This window comes from Marmota monax, unplaced genomic scaffold (assembly GCF_021218885.2).
Source record: "Marmota monax isolate L192 unplaced genomic scaffold, Marmota_monax_Labrador192_F-V1.1 WCK01_AAM20220418_F8-fsc00097, whole genome shotgun sequence".
NCBI lineage: Eukaryota > Metazoa > Chordata > Mammalia > Rodentia > Sciuridae > Marmota > Marmota monax.
Genome location: NW_026694162.1, coordinates 4,972,696 through 4,990,090, shown reverse-complemented (window position 1 = coordinate 4,990,090; position 17,395 = coordinate 4,972,696). Strand labels below are relative to the sequence as shown.

The 17,395-nt window shown below is 34.4% G+C and overlaps 1 protein-coding gene across 3 annotated transcripts in view; it reads left to right on the top strand.

The window, feature by feature from the left end:
* Positions 1-4,716: 4,716 nt before the first annotated feature.
* Positions 4,717-17,395, top strand: part of Ythdc2 (YTH N6-methyladenosine RNA binding protein C2) — an 80,729-nt gene continuing 68,050 nt past the window's right edge. The window contains exons 1-4 of one of the 3 annotated variants that reach the window (XM_058585984.1): positions 4,717-5,144; positions 6,287-6,377; positions 12,276-12,337; positions 13,494-13,693. In XM_058585984.1, the coding sequence (XP_058441967.1) occupies positions 4,934-5,144; positions 6,287-6,377; positions 12,276-12,337; positions 13,494-13,693 (564 nt within the window). In that variant the 5' untranslated portion in view covers positions 4,717-4,933. Of the gene's footprint in view, positions 5,145-6,286; positions 6,378-12,140; positions 12,338-13,493; positions 13,694-17,395 lie in introns of all 3 variants that reach the window. The other 2 variants (XM_046465824.2, XM_046465825.1) reach the window with 2 other exon arrangements.

Sequence of the window (17,395 nt, the reverse complement as noted above, 5' to 3'; positions counted from 1 at the left end):
TAGAGTTGGGTCATTTGCTTATTGAGAAGTTTTACTGTGTTTGCTCCTTGAGTCTTTTAAAATCTCATTTGTTCTACTGTTTAAAATTTAGTAGCAGTTAGTTTTCAAACTTGCAAGGATGGATCTGTATTTCTAGACTCTCTAATCCTTTTTATTTCGGCAAATTCTTTTCTGAACTCATCTCTCTCATGTAATCATTTACCAGATACAGACAATAACGACCAACACACACTTTTTTTTTAAAGAGAGAGTGAGAGAGGGAGAGAGAGAGAGAGAATTTTTTAATATTTATTTTTTAGTTATTGTCGGACACAACATCTTTGTTTTGTATGTGGTGCTGAGGATCGAACCCGGGCCGCACGCATGCCAGGCGAGCGCGCTACAGCTTGAGCCACATCCCCAGCCCAACAACACACACTTTTTATTTTGAAATAATTTTAGACTTGTAGGAGAATTACAAAAACAGTATAGGGAGTTTTTCTATACCCTTGTTTCAGCTTTCGCTAATACAAACTGTGTCACTACTGTGACCAAAATACATGACAAGAACAATTTCCAGGAGGTAAATTTTTATTAGAGCTCACTCTTTCAGAGGTTCAGTCCATGGTAAGTCAACTCGATTGCTCTGGGCCTGAGGTGAGGCAGAACTTCATGGTGGAAGGACTCAGCAGAGGAAAGCCACTAAACTAGTGACAGCCAGAAAATAGAGAAGGGACCAGGGACAGATAGTCCAAGGCCACAACCTCAGTGATCTGCCTCCTACTGCCACATCCCACCTGCCAACGGACACCACCCAGTAGTCCCTCTGGCTACTGTGGTCAATGGATTACTGCAATAAAAGGTTCATCCACTGATGATGCTGGAGCCCTAATCATTTCCTAAAAGCTCTGTACCTAGTTGTATTAGAGACCACGTTTCCAACACATGAGCTTTGGGGAACATTCCAGATCCAAACAACACAAACCTCTTACCTAACTATCAATTACTGAGTTCAGAAAGCTAGTACAACTAATTTAAGTTTTGCCAGTTTTCCCACTAATGTCTTTATTCTGGCCCATGTTCCATTCCAGAAATTCTTGTATTTGGTTTTCATGTTTTCTTAATCTCATCCAATCTCTGAAAAGTACATGTTTTCATAATCTTGACAATTATGAACATTACTGGCTATTTTGTGGAATGTTTCTCACTTTGAATTTTTCTAATCTTTTTCATGATCAGATTGATATTTTGTATTTGTGGTGAGAATACCACAGAAATGATGTTATGCAATATATGTGTAGGTAATGGTGTTGATAAACTGTATTATTGGTGATGTTAACTTGATCAATTGGCTAAAGTGACATAAGTTTCTTCATTGTTAAGTTACTATGTTCCCTTCATAATTAATGAATTATAGAGAAATATTCACAGAATATGCAAATATTTTGCTCACTATTTTTATTTAACATCTATAAATGATTCTTTCCTAACATAATTATGAATGTGTTGTTTCCTATAGTGATATTCTGTTTTTATCATCCTTTCTATATTTATTAAATAGAATATTTCTCTAAGGAAGAGCTTTCCTTTCTCCTATTTAATTATTCATTCATTCAGAAGAATGAATATAATAATAATTCTTATTAATATATTAATAATATTATGTTGTATATTATAAATAATAACTAATATTATTTATTAATATCACAATGGACTCATGGATATTTATTTTATTCTACGGGTTGTAAACCAACACTATAATTTGCCACAGTCCGGCTGCAGCAAAATAACCGGGGGGTGACGAACAACTTGTGCACTTTGATACAGCAGGAGTAGGAGCCGTTTATTGCAGGACAGGAGCAGTATTTATACATTCCACACAGCTTATCTAATTAGCATAAACTAGATACATCAGTCAACCAATAAGGAATCTCCACACTTAATGGCTCGCTTTTGTTACTTCTCAAACCACTCCCTCTGGCATTTTGCCAGGCACCATCCAGACTTGTTTATGAACTTTAACATTCCCCTGGCAAAATGCCAGGTGTTATTTTGACTTGTTTACAGACTCTAACAATAATTACTCATGCATTACTTAAATTATGCCAACTTTGATGCTTAGTAGAACCCGGAGGTTGATTCCTGTGTTCTTTTGACAAATCTACATGCTCTTTTACACAATTTCCTTTTTTTGACATCTGAAGATGTTTCAGGTTCGTGTTATCTTTGTCCTATTCCAGCCCTGGATTCAACCTTTTTTCTAGAGGGCCTTGGTTCCCTTTATGGGAAAGTAACACTAAGATTTGGGTACTAGGTGTACTCACTGATACCTTGTAATTGCTTTTAGGCTCACTCAGTATTTACACTCACAAATACATACTTACACATCTATTTTTAGTTCTATTTTTTTAGTATTGGGGCTTGAACCCAGGGCTTCACAGATGTCAGGCAAGTGTTCTACCATTGACCTACATTCCTAGCCCTATTTTTAATTCTCTGGTTCTTTCTTTTTCATTCATATATATACATATTTCCAAGAGTTGATACTGATACCACTGATTCGACTCCAACATTGCAGAGCTCATTCTCAACTAATTCCTTCTTCAACATCTAGCTGCAGACCAGAAAAGATAAAGAATCATACCATACATCACTTGTATCTACATTCTATTGAAGAACTCAGCCACATAGTTTTACAATAGGAGTAAAATGTGGGGAAATATGGGAGGAATGTGGTCTACTGTTGATCTCTGAAAGAAGAAAAACATGAAAATTTATAAGCATTAGTATTCTTTGTCATACCCAGTCTGTCATGCAAATATCACTTTCTATGTGTACCATGAGATGAAAAGCTTGGGAAGCACTAATCTGGAAAGATTAAATGACTTGCTCAAATCAAGAAGCAGATAGATTTCTTCCAGTTAAATTATATTTTCTAGGATTAAACACCACTTCATTATTACTATTTGGAAATATTTTTGATATGCAAGTAATAAAGTCAGTGGAAAAATACCAAAATGGAACTGTACTAAGTAGCTCTAAAACTTTCAATTTAGAACATAATTTTGATCTCAATCTCTAAGTCAAGTAAATATATGAGTGTTTTAATGTACATCTATTTCTTGGGTTTTTGGTGTATATTTCAGTTCCCAAATTATCATTATTTGTAAGATATGACATCCTGTTAAGCATTGCAACACAGTTGACTGTGATTAACATAGTGGGCATTATAATAAACTCTTTCAGGATGAGTTGCTAATTTATATCTATGTAGGGATTATTATATAGACATTTTGCTGCAGTGAGATGATTGTTATCTATCTACGGCTTGCTCTCTTTATTGTTATCTATCTATGGCTTGCTCTCTTATAAAGTCTGTAATACATCTCTGGATATTAGGATAGTCCACTCTCAAAGCTAGTCACCTGTTTTGAGCAAGGGGAAGAATATAAGACCTAACTTTCCTTGTCCAGAACTCTTTCTAGGAATCAATAAAAGATATTTGGAGTTTAAGGATTATGAGGAATGTATTCTGAGGGCAGAGATAACCAGTCTTAATTCTAGATTCTAAAACACCTATTGTGTGCTGACAAAACAGTGACAAACACCATAAACAAGGTTTCTGATTATAAGAAGTTTATATCCTAGTGAGAAGAGCAAATAAAATATTTTCAAAAAGTGGCAAATGAAAACAGATTGATGTGAGAGAGCATGCCTAGGCAAGGGATGGAATTCTGCTTTAGATGATGATAAGTTTTCAAAGGAAGATAGCCTTATGCAGGAGAAAATTATCCAAGTGCAAAGTTCCCCAGATGGTAAGGAGCTTTGTGTGAGAAAAGAGAGAGAGAGAGAGAGAGAGAGAGAGAGAGAGAGAGAAGTGCATCTGAACACGATACATTATCATGATGGGGAGGGCAGCCGCAAAGTGTCTTGAGGTCATGGTACAAATTTAAGGTTTGTTCTAATTGTAGTGCAGAACAATTCAAAGTCTTTATATTGGGGTGTGATGCTATTTGCCTTATATTTTAAAAAAGATTACTCTGGTTGCTGTCTGGAGGATAATCAGAGGAAGATCAGAGTGGCAGGGATTAAATTTATGTTAGTGGGATTGCAAATCAGTGTAAATTCTCATAACCTTCCCTCACTACCCCCAGACTAAAGGGTCCTACCTCCATATTCCATCATACCCAAAATATGAAATCAATAAATAGTTATAGTATTTATAACTATGACTTAATCATTAACTTGTTTTTTGTCTGTCACCCCATTTAAGGTTGTGAAATAAAATATAGACTCTCAGTTAAACACGAATTTCGAGTAAAGGATAATTTTTTTCCACTGTTTCCAAATATTGCATAGGAAAGATGGATACTAAAACATTATTCTTTGTTCATGGGAAATTCAAATCACTCTATTGTCTGTATTTTTATTTGCTTCATCTGGCAGCCTACTCCCCCTAGAATATAAACCCCATGAGGGCGGGAATCTTTGTCTATTTCCTAATGCACATCGAGAGTGTAGCATACTGCTGGGCAGTAGGAAGCTGTTCTGAAGGAAGGAGCGAAGGATTAAGCCAACTAATAAGTAATTGAGTAAAAGGATGAACGAGAACACCGCCGCGGGCGGCGAGAGGAAACCTCACCATCACCTCGGTGGGAGTTTCGGTCTGCACAGCTGCCGCCTAGCGGGACGGCTGACGTGCTGAGGTCACGGGCTGCGGCGGGCCTGGTGACGTCATCACGCTCGCGCACTCCGCCGCTCAGGGGCTTTAGTGGCGCCGGCGGTTTTTGGCATGTTGTGTTGAATACTAGCTTTCCGGCGACTCTGACCCAAGAGCGGCTGCCGGCTGAGACGTCGGGCTCCCGCAGTTGCCCCTGAGGCCCACATTCCCTGTCGTTGGCTGTCAGCAGCAGGCCTGGCCGCTCCCGCGCGGGGAGAACATCTCCTCAGGGCCATGTCCAGGCCGAGCAGCGTCTTCCCGCGGCCGCCGGCTCCGGGCGGTGGCGGCGGCGCCGGTGGGACTGGAGGCGGAGGGGGAGGCCCCGCTCGGTGTGGCCCTGGGGGCGGCGGCCGGGCCAAGGGCCTGAAGGACATTCGTATCGACGAGGAGGTGAAGATCGCAGTCAATATCGCCCTGGAGCGCTTCCGATACGGGGACCAGAGAGGTGCGGTTCCAGACAGGGACCCCGCAGGCCGACGGCCCTTCGCCCCCGGCCAGCAAACTGGATCCCCTGAGTGATGGGGCTGCCCCAGAACAGGAGGGGAGACCGGGGCCGCCCACCTGGCAGCCCTACGAGGCTCAGCCCGGGTTGGAGCGCGGTGGTGCCCCTACGGTGGGAAGTGAAGAACCGCAAGCTGCCATGCGGGTCCGCTGGGTTACTGACCAGCACTTGCCTGGCATCAGAAGGCGGGAAGGTCAAGTTGCTCCCAAGCGGGAAGTTTTTCTTTTTCCAGGACTTTGAGCAGCCTTGGGCAGCTAGGGCAGCGTTTTTGGGGTATTGGTAAGCCTCTACACTTACGTTATTTAAAAGCAGGCTTAGCCTTAACTAGTTAACATTTAAGCTACAAAAGAAGGAAGTCAAACAGATAAGTAAATGCACTTGCAAAATGTTTAAATCTTAGTAACATCATGCTAAACACTTTGACAAATTAAACTTCTCTTGGCCTACGAAGCTATTCCACACCTTAGAAGACTCTGTCTTGGGTCCTATAATTCAGGACCAGCAGCTCACCTGTGGTGTCTGTACAGCATCATTGAATGCTCCCTCCGTTTTGCTGACTTAAATAGAAGACTTTTTAGTTTCAGTCCAAACTGGGTGACCTGGAAGAGTAATTTTGAACTTCTACTAAAACAGACGTAAAGTATCAGCACTATGTAACAATAAATCTCATACAAAATAATGGAATATAAATTCGGTATAGTTTTGAAAGCAAAGACAGTGGAGTTTCATGTTGAGAACTAATGCTTGCATATTGTCATTGTTGAAGGAAATAAACATTTTGTTAATTAAGCAAGTAAGGACTATGTAAAAATACTAAATTATGTTCATCAGTCATTATATCAGCTCAAGATTCCAGCAGTCTTTGGTAAGCATCAGAGTCCTTTATCATATTTAGGTTCATTACATGGTTCAAAAAAATTAATATCAGAATTCTGGTAAGCATTCAGTGGTTATTGAATTCTTACTTTTCACAAAATATAATTTGAATATATGCTTATGTGTTTTTTGTAATTTGCATTTTTATATATTACTTGAAAGAAAATTGTTCATCCACAAATGGTACTACTTTTTTTTTTTTTATGTAGAAATGGAATTTCCTTCTTCACTGACCAGTACTGAAAGAGCCTTTATTCATCGGTTGAGTCAATCTCTTGGTTTAGTTTCTAAAAGTAAAGGGTAAGCTGATAGTTTTTCTTATTTTAAAACAGATTATTTATCAAAAAAAGGGATAAATATGTCATGGTACTTAACCACTGAACCACATCCCACCCCTTTTATTTTATTGTTTTAATTTTTAAAAAATTTGAAATAAATTTTTTTTAATTGTAGGTGGACACAGTACCTTTATTTTATGTATTTATTTTTATGTGGTGCTGAGGATCGAACCTAGTGCCCCACGCATGCTATGCAAGTGCTCTGCCACTGAGGTACAACCCCACCCCAAATTGCATAGGGTCTCACTAATTGCCAAGGCTGGTCTTGAGCTGGTGATCCTCCTGCTTCAGCCTCTGGAGTCTCTGAGATTACAAACCTGTGCCACTGTGCTCGTCTGGTAGCCTTTCTTTCAAAATGAAGACATGTGATGGATTTTGTTTTCCATCTCTTCCTAACAAGTTGAATGTACTTTGGTTTTCGTTTTAATAGTTGCTCATCTTTTAGTGAAGATAGTCTTCTTGTAGTAATACCCCCATTTTGTGATATTTAGTATATCTTCTACTAAAGTTTTCTTTGAAAGTCAGGTTTCACATGCCAAAAATTCCATCTCGTCTTTGTTTAATTTTTTTCCTCAACTGAAATCTTTGTGTTTTGGTCCTAAGAGAATACTTTTCTGGGCTGGGGTTGTGGCTCAGTGGTAGAATGCTTGCCTAGCATTTGTGAGGCACTGGGTTCAGTTCTCAGCACCACATATAAATAAACACAATAAAGTCCATTGACAACTAAAAAAGTATTTTAAAAAAATTCCATTTCATCTTTGTTTAATTTTTTTCCTCAACTGAAATCATTGTGTTTTGGTCCTAAGAGAACACTTTTCTGAGTCTGTGACTTGTTTATAACCAAAGCAAAATCTTTTCCTCTTTCAATGCAAGTTAGACAAAATGAAGTTTACAAAATTAATGGTTAAAAACTTGTGGAATGGAAAAATACTAAGTATGTGAAAGTAGATTTTCCACGTGTGTGGTTCTTATCCCATGACTGTTACAGTCACTACTTAATAGGTACTGAAGTAATCTACTCACCTTGACCAGAGGGTATACCTCTTTTCAGTTTTACCCTTTCATCTTATAAGGGTTCAAAGTAGTAATGTCTCTTGAGGAATTTTTTGACACCATTAAAAAGAAACCCTGCTATATTCAGTGATAATAACAGCAGCTAACACTGAAGTGCTCTTATGCAACAGTCACTGTGCTAGATGCTTTAAATGGATTATCACTTAATTCTCTCAATAGTTTAATAAGATAGGTTCTTTTATTAACATCTGGTACCTATATAACAGGTGAGGCCATGAAAGCTTAGAGATGGTAAGTAATTTTCTTAAAATCACATAGCTAATAAGTGGCAGAGCCAGAATTTGAACAGTTAATGTGTAACTAAAATAATTATTTTTTTGTGGGGGAGGGTACTGGGAGGTGAACTCAGAGCACTTGCCTAGAATACACAGGGTCCTATCTCTAATCTGTATCACCACCCCTTTTTAAATTTTGTTTTGAGGTAGGTTCTTGCTGAGTTTGCCCAGATTGGCCTTGAAGTTGTGATCTACCTGCCTCAGCCTTCTGAGTAGCTGGATTACAGGTGTATGCCCTGCTTAGTTAATTCATTTTGATGTTCATTGTGAGTTTATAGCAATGTTCTGGGTGCTCCAAGAAGTTAGGTCAAAAATAATGTGTGGGAGGTCTCATTTTCCAGGTACTTATAGTCCAATAAGGCCATACTAAGAACAAATTTACTACAAACTGTGGACTTAGCATGAAAGCAGCTGTATTCATTTTAGTGGCAAAGTTATTTGGTTGGTTATTAAACTATTAAGTTTCTAATTAGTCATAAAAAAGTCCATATTTTTTTTTTTTAAAGAGAGAGTGAGAGAGAGAGAATTTTAATATTTATTTTTTAGTATTTGGCGGACACAACATCTTTCTTTGTATGTGGTGCTAAGGATCGAACCCGGGCCGCACGCATACCAGGCGAGCGCGCTGCGGCTTGAGCCACATCCCCAGCCCAAAAAAGTCCATATTAATATATTAAAGTTTAATATGTTAAACTTTAATAAATTTGTAATTCTGTATTAGTTACAGTATTGGGGTGAAAATGATTTAGATCTTTTATCTCCCTGCTTAAGGGAAGTATAAATATAGGGTATAAGAAATTAAGTATTTATATTTAGTAGGCATCTAATGAATGTCTTGTTTTTTTTAGAGGCATTAACTCCTTGATGGCTGTCATCTTTTTTTTAATCTTTTTTTTTAGATGTTGATGGACATTTATTCATTTATTTATATGCAGTGCTGAGAATTGAACCCAGTGCCTCACACATGCTAAGCAAGCACTCTATTACTGAGCCACAATCCCAGGCCTGGCTGTCATCTTTTTAAGTAGTCATTTCTTTGGCTTGTTAGATAATTTTTTTTTTCTTTCTTTCTTTCTTTCTTTTTTTTTTTTTTGTGTGCTGGGCATCAAAACCAGGGTAGTATATGTGAAATAATCTACCACTGAGCTATACCCCCAGCCTCTTTTAGATGATCTTTTAAATTGTTTTCAGATTTGGAAAGTGGAGAATATTAAGGCATATGGCTGTTTATGTTAAATGCTTAATAACATGTTTAGTAAACTGATAAATGGATTAATAAAAAAATTGTATCAAATTTGATTGGTTATAGCATCATTTTTCTTTTTTTGGTGGTGCTGATGGGATACTAGGGATTGAACCCAGGGCCTTGTATATGCTGTTTGTGCTCTACCATTGAGCTAAGTTCTCAACTCCCATCATTTTTCTTCCAAAGGAAGAAGCCATTGAAATGCCACAACTTCACTATAACATGCATTGGTTATTTTTACACTTTGAAATTACAGATAAGAAATTCTTATCTATAATATTATTACATTAGTTTTAGTTAATTTTTATTTTTAATTGACTAATAATTTTATATATTTATAGAATATATTGTGATGTTTTGATACATGTATACATTGTAGAAATCAGGGTAATTTAGCATATATATCACCTTAAATATTTATCATTTCTTGGTGGTGAAAATTGTGTGTGTGTGTGTGTGTGTGTGTGAGAACTTTAAAAAATTCTCTCATAGCTATTTTGAAATGTGCCTTATTGTTAACTATAGTCATTATACTGTGAAGTAGAACACCAGAACTTATTCTTCTTATTTAACTATAACTTTGGACCTGTTGACCAAAGTCTCCCCTTTTGCCATCCCCATTGAGCATTTGCTTTTATGCTTAAAAACTGCATGTGGGGGTTGCATTTTGTTATTTAAAAAATTCTAGCTGGCCATGGTGGTGTACTTCCGTAATCCCAGAGGCGTGGAAGGTTGAGGCAGGAGGATCGCAAGTTCAAAGCCAGCCTCAGCAACTTAGTGAGGCCCTAAGCAACTTAGTGAGACCCTTTCTCAAAGTAAGAAAATAAAAAAAGGGCTAGGGGATGTGGCTCAGTAGTTAAGTGTCCTTGGGCTCAATCCCTGGCACAAAAAAACCCAAAATTCTTGTGAAGTTATTTATGTAGCATTATTTTCTGTGGCTAGTTTCTAGTTAATTTTTCTTTAGAAAGGGGGTTTTTATGTTTTTCATCAAAACATAGTATCAATAGCCTTGGAATGAATACCTGATAAAATTTTAGTGTTTCAGTTAATGTAGCAGTACGTAATCTCTACTATACTGAATATTTCATTCAATGATGAGGTGAATATTTACCAAAAATTTCATTGATCCTTTTGTGATACTGTCACTGTGATGCTGAATGTGGTAGGAACAAGCACTAATAGCCACAGGTGGACTCTTTTATTAAACATAGAAACTGTCAACTTTATGCTGTGTTTCTGCCCTACCATCTGTGCTAAATCTGAATTCAGTACATTTTAAATGGTAATGGCTATGTCATTGCACCTGCTTAATGTGAATTATTTTTATAAATAAAAGCTGTTAGGCAACCTGAATTAGGAAGGTTTCATTTTGACTATTAATTTGATTGTAGGATTGTTGAAGAAGGAGAGTATATTTTACTCAACATTGTAATTCTAGTTTCTACCACAGTGCCTGGCCTAAAGTAGGTGCTCAATTAATGTATGATGATAGAAACCATATATTTAGTATTTAGTAAGGAATCGTCATAAATTTAAAATTGTTGTAAAATAAAAGCCTCATTTAGAAGCCTTATATAGGTAAAACTGTATAGGTCAGTTTCCAGTTTAATATCGTTTTTATAATGAAGATATTGACTACAAAATTTAAATCTAATTAGAATCATAAAAATTATCAAAGTAAGTAATAGTTGTTGTATTTATGACTCTGTTGCTTTTTTCTATAATATGCTGGTGATGTTAATAAATGGTAAAGCATTTTGTAAAATATATTGGGTAACTTTTTTTTAAAATTTAGGAAATCAGCCAGATGTGGTGGCACATCCACCTGTAATCTCAGCAACTTGGGAGGTTGAGGTAGAAGAATGGGAAGTTCAAGGCCAACCTCAGCAATTTAGTGAGATCCCTTCTCAAAATTAAAAAAAAAAAAAAAAGGGAGTTGGGATGTAGCTCAATGGTAAAACACCCCTGGGTTCAATCACCATTACCAAAAAAAATAAAAAAATAAAAAAAATAAAAATTTTCTCTGATAATTATATAATAACTTTCATTTATGTTAGAGCCCATGCTGAAGGTGGAACATAGTAAAACCTCCTGACGTGATTACTTTTACACTATGGAAATTACAGATATTTTTATCTGTAACTATTATATTTACTTTTAGTGAAATGTACTTGACAGTATATCATTTTAATCACATAATATTCCTTTGAAATAGATATTATAATCTTAGACTTGAGCCATTAAATAATTTTCTTATGGCACCACAGCCAGTAAGTGGTAGAACTGGGATTCAAACCCATGTCTTGTGAGCCTTCAGGGCCTGAGCTTTCAGTACAATTAGTGCCAGATAATAGCCTTGTGTTATTAAATCATTCAAAACACTTGAGGATTTCCTGTGTGTATAGCATTTAACCTAGTGTTTTTGGAGCTACAGAAGTATAAAAGACATGGTCAGTTCTGTACTAGATATAAAGAAACAAATGAATTTCCAGGAAATAACTTGAATAGTTATAGATCATCATTACCTTTTAATTAAAGAGCCTGAAGCTTTGAAAAATTTGTTCTATTAAGAAAAAATGTATCTGAAATAGTTACCAGAAATTCTGTTTTATGAATTTTTGGTTCAGCCACTAAAACTGGCACTTTTAACAGGTTTTCATGGGAGTGTGACATTACCAACCTACTGTGGAAGCATTCAAATGGGACACATTAATCTGAACAGTCAGCCATAGCTTCTTCATTGTCACTTTTAGGTTCTTTTGTTTAGAACCCCAACCCCACCCCACTCTATATGCTTCACAGCATGTATTAACTGGTGATGTTTAAGTCTACCATAAAGTCTGCTAAAGACAAATTTTCAACACTTCTGGATAAGTAAGCCTCCCCCCTCCCTTTTTTTTTTGCTGATTTCAAATTAAAATTTGCCACATTTTGAAATTTTAATTGAAAATAGTCTTGTGGCCATTTTAGCCCTAAATTTCTCTTTATTGCATTTTGGGAGGATGTTTAGCATTTTATCCCAAAAGTGTTTTGATTTTTTAAAAATGTTTTGCTTGAGAAAAGTAGGCATACATGATATGTGAACTAGTTGACTGTATGTAGTAAACAAATGATTTTTATTAATATTCAGAAAGGGAGCAAATAGATACCTAACTGTGAAGAAGAAAGATGGATCAGAAACAGCTCATGCAATGATGACCTGTAATTTGACTCATAATACAAAGCATGCTATTAGGAGCCTAATTCAGAGATTTCCTGTTACCAGTAAAGAGCGAACTGAACTTCTGCCTAAAACAGAAAGAGGAAATGTGTTTGCAGTTGAAGCTGGTATGTATTTTCTGGTGAGCTTCCTTGTTTACCCTGTTATTTGATGACTATTCTTTTTCCATTTAGATTTATTTTTAAAAACTTATAAGAAATAAGTTTTCTCAGTTTGAATAGTTTGTTAGAAATGATTAAGAGTTGTGAAAATTTGGGAACAAAATGCAGTTTTAAGGCTTGTCATGGAGTTGAACCAAGTTTTTTTTTTTTTTTTTTTTTTAAGCATTATAGCAATAGCTAACATTTACTGAGCACATATTGTGTGCTAGGCAGTATACTAACCCATTATAAAAGGCCTCATGGCAACCTTTGCCCTATGAAGAGTTAAATGATTTGTTTAAAGTCATTCAACCAGCCAGCAAACTAAACAGGGATATATATACTGCCTTGATGCATTAATGAATAAAATTTTGAAATGGGGCTTTAGTGTCTGTTAATGGATTGGTAGACTCTTTAGTTCATTAAATGGCTCCAGTGTAGAAAAATTATTATTTTGGTTAGAAAATGAAGTTGTAATTTTACTATTTGGAAAAATAACTCCCAAAGTGAGACATTTATTTTATTACCTATAGTGACAGATTTGCATAATTATCGCTGTCTTTTGGAGCAGGTCTGCAGCAAATATATGGTCTTCAATATCAAATAACTTGTTTTAAATATAGGCAGACAAAACTTATTTGGAACTACATGGAGAATATAAAACATATCTTTTTTATTCCTTCTTATGTTAAATGTGGATATTGCTAAAAGGCTCAACTAGGAAATTTGTGAAGCATTCCAACCTTGTATTTACACATGTAATCCTGTTTCTCACTTAATCATACATGTATAAATTTAGAATATATAGGTTATTTTCTTTTTCTGTAATATGTTTTCATATTGTATGTCACAATTCTTATAAATATAATGCACATTCTTTCCTACTATAAAAATTTAATTTTCTGTGATACTACTGATGGAAACTTATGGTAAACCTGAAAATAATTTAGATTATCAAAATTGTGTTTTTAATGATTATTAAAGAATCAATTTTTATTCATCTATGTTGGTACTGAAATTTGTAGTATATTCTATAGTAAGTATAGGAGAAAAACCTGAAGCATTGAACACTTCTTTTTCAATGTTGATTATAATTTTTTTGTTTTTCCATTCATTTTCAAAGAAAACCGGGAAATGAGTAAAACAAGTGGGCGACTCAACAATGGCATACCTCAAGTTCCAGTGAAAAGAGGAGAATCTGAATTTGACTCATTCAGGCAGTCTTTGCCAGTGTTTGAGAAACAAGAAGAAATTGTAAAAATAATTAAGGAAAATAAAGTAGTTTTGATTGTAGGAGAAACTGGGTCTGGAAAGACCACACAGGTTTGTTTCTCTATCCCATGTTGTAGTTTTATATCAAGTTTATTCTACTTGTGTTTATAAACAGAAAAATAGAATTATGGTTATTATACTAGTGGTTATTTCAGAAATATTACTGGGAGTACATTTTGGGAATTTGTAGAAAGGAAATATTATAAATTATTTATTTTATAACTATAGAGTAGTTTATCTTAAATCTAAAATAGAGGTGAAAATGCAGATTGGTATTATGGAAGAAACATGGGCTCAGATCTGGAGTTCAAATTTCAGTTCCTCACTTATTTGATGTGAAGTTTTAGGCTAGTTTTATAATCTCTGTGAGGTAGAGTCTTCACTTATAAAATGAGACTGCTACTTTTTTAAGGGTAAGATTTAGAGAAGCTATCTCTATAAAGCACTTGGCATACATGGCGTTTTGTACATAGCAGCTAAAGTAAAAGCAATAAAAAGTTAATATAGTTTGAGGAATAGAATTAATAGGAATATGTTTGACTTGGATGTTTAGAATCAAAGCATATGTTTGCTATGAAGTTCCACTCACATGATAAAAACTGGAAAGTAAATATGGTGCAACACAACCATCTCTTGCTTACATTCTTTTAAGTTTCAGCATTTTGTGATGGGTATTAAAATTATCTTGCTATTGATTGAGGTTCATATAAAAGTAACATTTCTTTCATAGACAAAATTTAGTTTCGACAATTAAGATTTTTAAAAAATATTTTTAGTTGTAGATGGACGCAGTACCTTTATTTATTTATATGTGGTGCTGAGGATCAAACCCATTCACACGTGCTAGGCTAGCACTCTACCACTGAGCTATAACCCCAGCCCAACATTTATTATATTATATTGTTATATTGGTTGGCTTAATAAGTAGTCAGTTTGTAAGGAATAAAGGTTTTTTTAGTTAATGGAACCTGGGAAGTCCAAGAACATGGCACTGGTCACTGGTGATGGTTTTCAGAATCATAACATGGTAGAGGGCATCCCTTGGCTAAACAAAGCATGTATGCTAACTTGGATTTCTGTTCTTATTAAGTTGGTAATGCTGTCATGGCAGCCCTACCTGCTTTACCTCATCTGATCCTCATCAGAAAGACCTCACCTGAACACCATTAATATAAGAATTTGGATATTAAGTTTTGAACTCACAAACTTTTGGGAGACACATTCAAACCATAACAGAGAAGTTGACTATATCTAAAAACTTTTTTAGTTATTTATTTGTAGGACTTAGTCATTTAAACCTTAAAATGAGCTAAATAATTCATTTTTGTCTGAAGACAAAATATGTTTTTTCTTCAGCGTAAGTCCTTGTATGACTTAGTGAAATTCCATAGAGTCACTTTGAAGAATCTCTTTGAATGTCTGATTGATTTGTAATTCCCCTTATTCATATTTGTTTTACAAAACTCAAACATTATGGAAAATATTACAGAGAAAGTGAAAAATAGAATTATAATTTTCCCGTCATGCTTTCTACCTGTTGTGAGAAACTTTGGATACGTTTCAGTTTTTCTTTGGGGAAGGAAGTGGGGGATAATGTATGTTTTGTTTTTTATCTCTCTCAGCACTGATTTATTTTATATTTAAAAAACCCCAAAGGTCTCTTTATAAGCATTGATATGTGATGATGTTTTTTAAAAACAAACATGGGATAATGGCATGTTACTATTTTCATCTCAGAAACTGGAGGTTTTCCATGTTACTACCTAGAGATATACTTCATTTTAAAAACACCTATGTATAGTATTCCTGAATATTTTTATAATGATAAAAAACAATGATTAAAAAAATGTTTATGGTATGCTGAGTTTTTACAAGAGCTGTATGTAGATTTATTTAATTATCATTTTAGAGATAAGGAATAAAAGCTAGAATTTATGGATATTAAGCTGCCATGGTTAATATAACTAGGAAATAGAGCAGGAATTTTGGTATTATGTGTTGTATTTACTTTCTTATGTTGTATCATAATGTTTCTTTGCTTATTTGTGGAAGTTTCAATGAGATAAATTCCTAGAATTGCAAATACCAGATTAAGAATACCGTATTAAAAATTTTAATAGTTAGATTAACTAGTTATTGTGTAATAACTCTGAAAAGAATTAGCATTAAAACAGTATTGACAGTATTGAAAGTTTTGAATTTATTTTTAGAACACTTTATATATTAAGGATATATGCCTGTTGTCTGTTAAACATGTTAATTTCTCAGAATTTTTAATTTGATTTTAGTTTTACTTATGGTATCTTTGCTTATGTTATACAATATGTATGAAAAGATATTATATTTCACTTATAGTTGAAGAAATAAAAATCAATGTTTATCATATTGGCAATCTAAAATTTTTATTTAATACAATCTGTCAATCTTTAAGACTTTGAACCATGCTAAAGGAGGAATTTTCTTACCATCAAATTAAAAAACATTTCCTATAAATATTTTATGCTCATATTGTCATTTGAAAAATTCACTAGGAATTTATTGTATCATATCAGGTAGAAATTTTTTTGTCAATGTCTAGATGTTCAAATATAACCTTTGTCTGATAACCTATTCTCTTCCCCTATAAAATGTAGTTTTTGATCAAATATTAAGTTTCTGTGTACTTGGGTCTATTTCTGGAATTTTTGTTATATATCTCTAATTTCATTATCTATTCCTGCACCAAGAGTCTGCTTTTTTATTTTTTGTAGTTTACAGTATAAAGCAAAACACTTCTCTTCATTATCTTCTACTTTTTTGAGTGGTTTCTATAGAATTTGCAATATACATTTACAACTAATCCAAGTTCAGTTTCAAATAATACCCCACTTCACAGTGTGAATAACTTAAATAGCAAATTAGTTCTAATTCCTTTGTACTATCAATTGTATTGTCACTGTCACTCATTTCACTTGTATATAAGCATACACGTATATACATATAAACACAAGATTAAACATATGTATTACATATATATATAAACATACATAATCAAATACATTTTGTTGCTATTATTTTCCATTAGGTCAATAATGAAAAATTATAGTTATTATAAGGGAAAATTATAATTATTTTACCTTCACTTTTCATTCTTTGCTGTTCTTCCTTTCTTTATGAAGATCTGAGTGTCTGCCCTATATTATTTTCTATATCTTTAAAGAACTTAAAAAAATACATTTCTTTCAAGGCATGTTTACTGGCAACAAATTCTCTCAATTTTTGTTCACCTAACAAACTCATTATTACTTCTTTTGAAGGAAATTTTGTAACATAGAATTCTAGGTTGGTTGACTGTTTTCTCTCAACATTTAATTTTAGTCTGCTCTTTTCTTGCTTGCATGGTGTCTATTGAGAAGTCAGATGTAATTCTTATTTTTGCCTCTTAAGTATTTTTTTTCCAGTTTTCTGTCAGAAGTTTTTCTTTTATCTTGAATTTCTGTAGTTTGAAAATAATATATTTATCTTTTCTTTAAAAATATTTTTGACAGTTCTTTTACATTTATGCTTCTAGATGAATAAGTAAAGTTCATCCTAGAGGCTAATAATGTTTATATGAAAAGATCTTTCCTACTCATACTTGAAGAATAAAACCCAAAATATATTTATCATTGGCAGAAATTTTAAAAATTGATGATATTCTGTATTTGCATATTGGAAAATAGCCTTTTTGCTTTGTTGGTAGGAGTATCAATTGTTTTGGAGAACAATTTGATA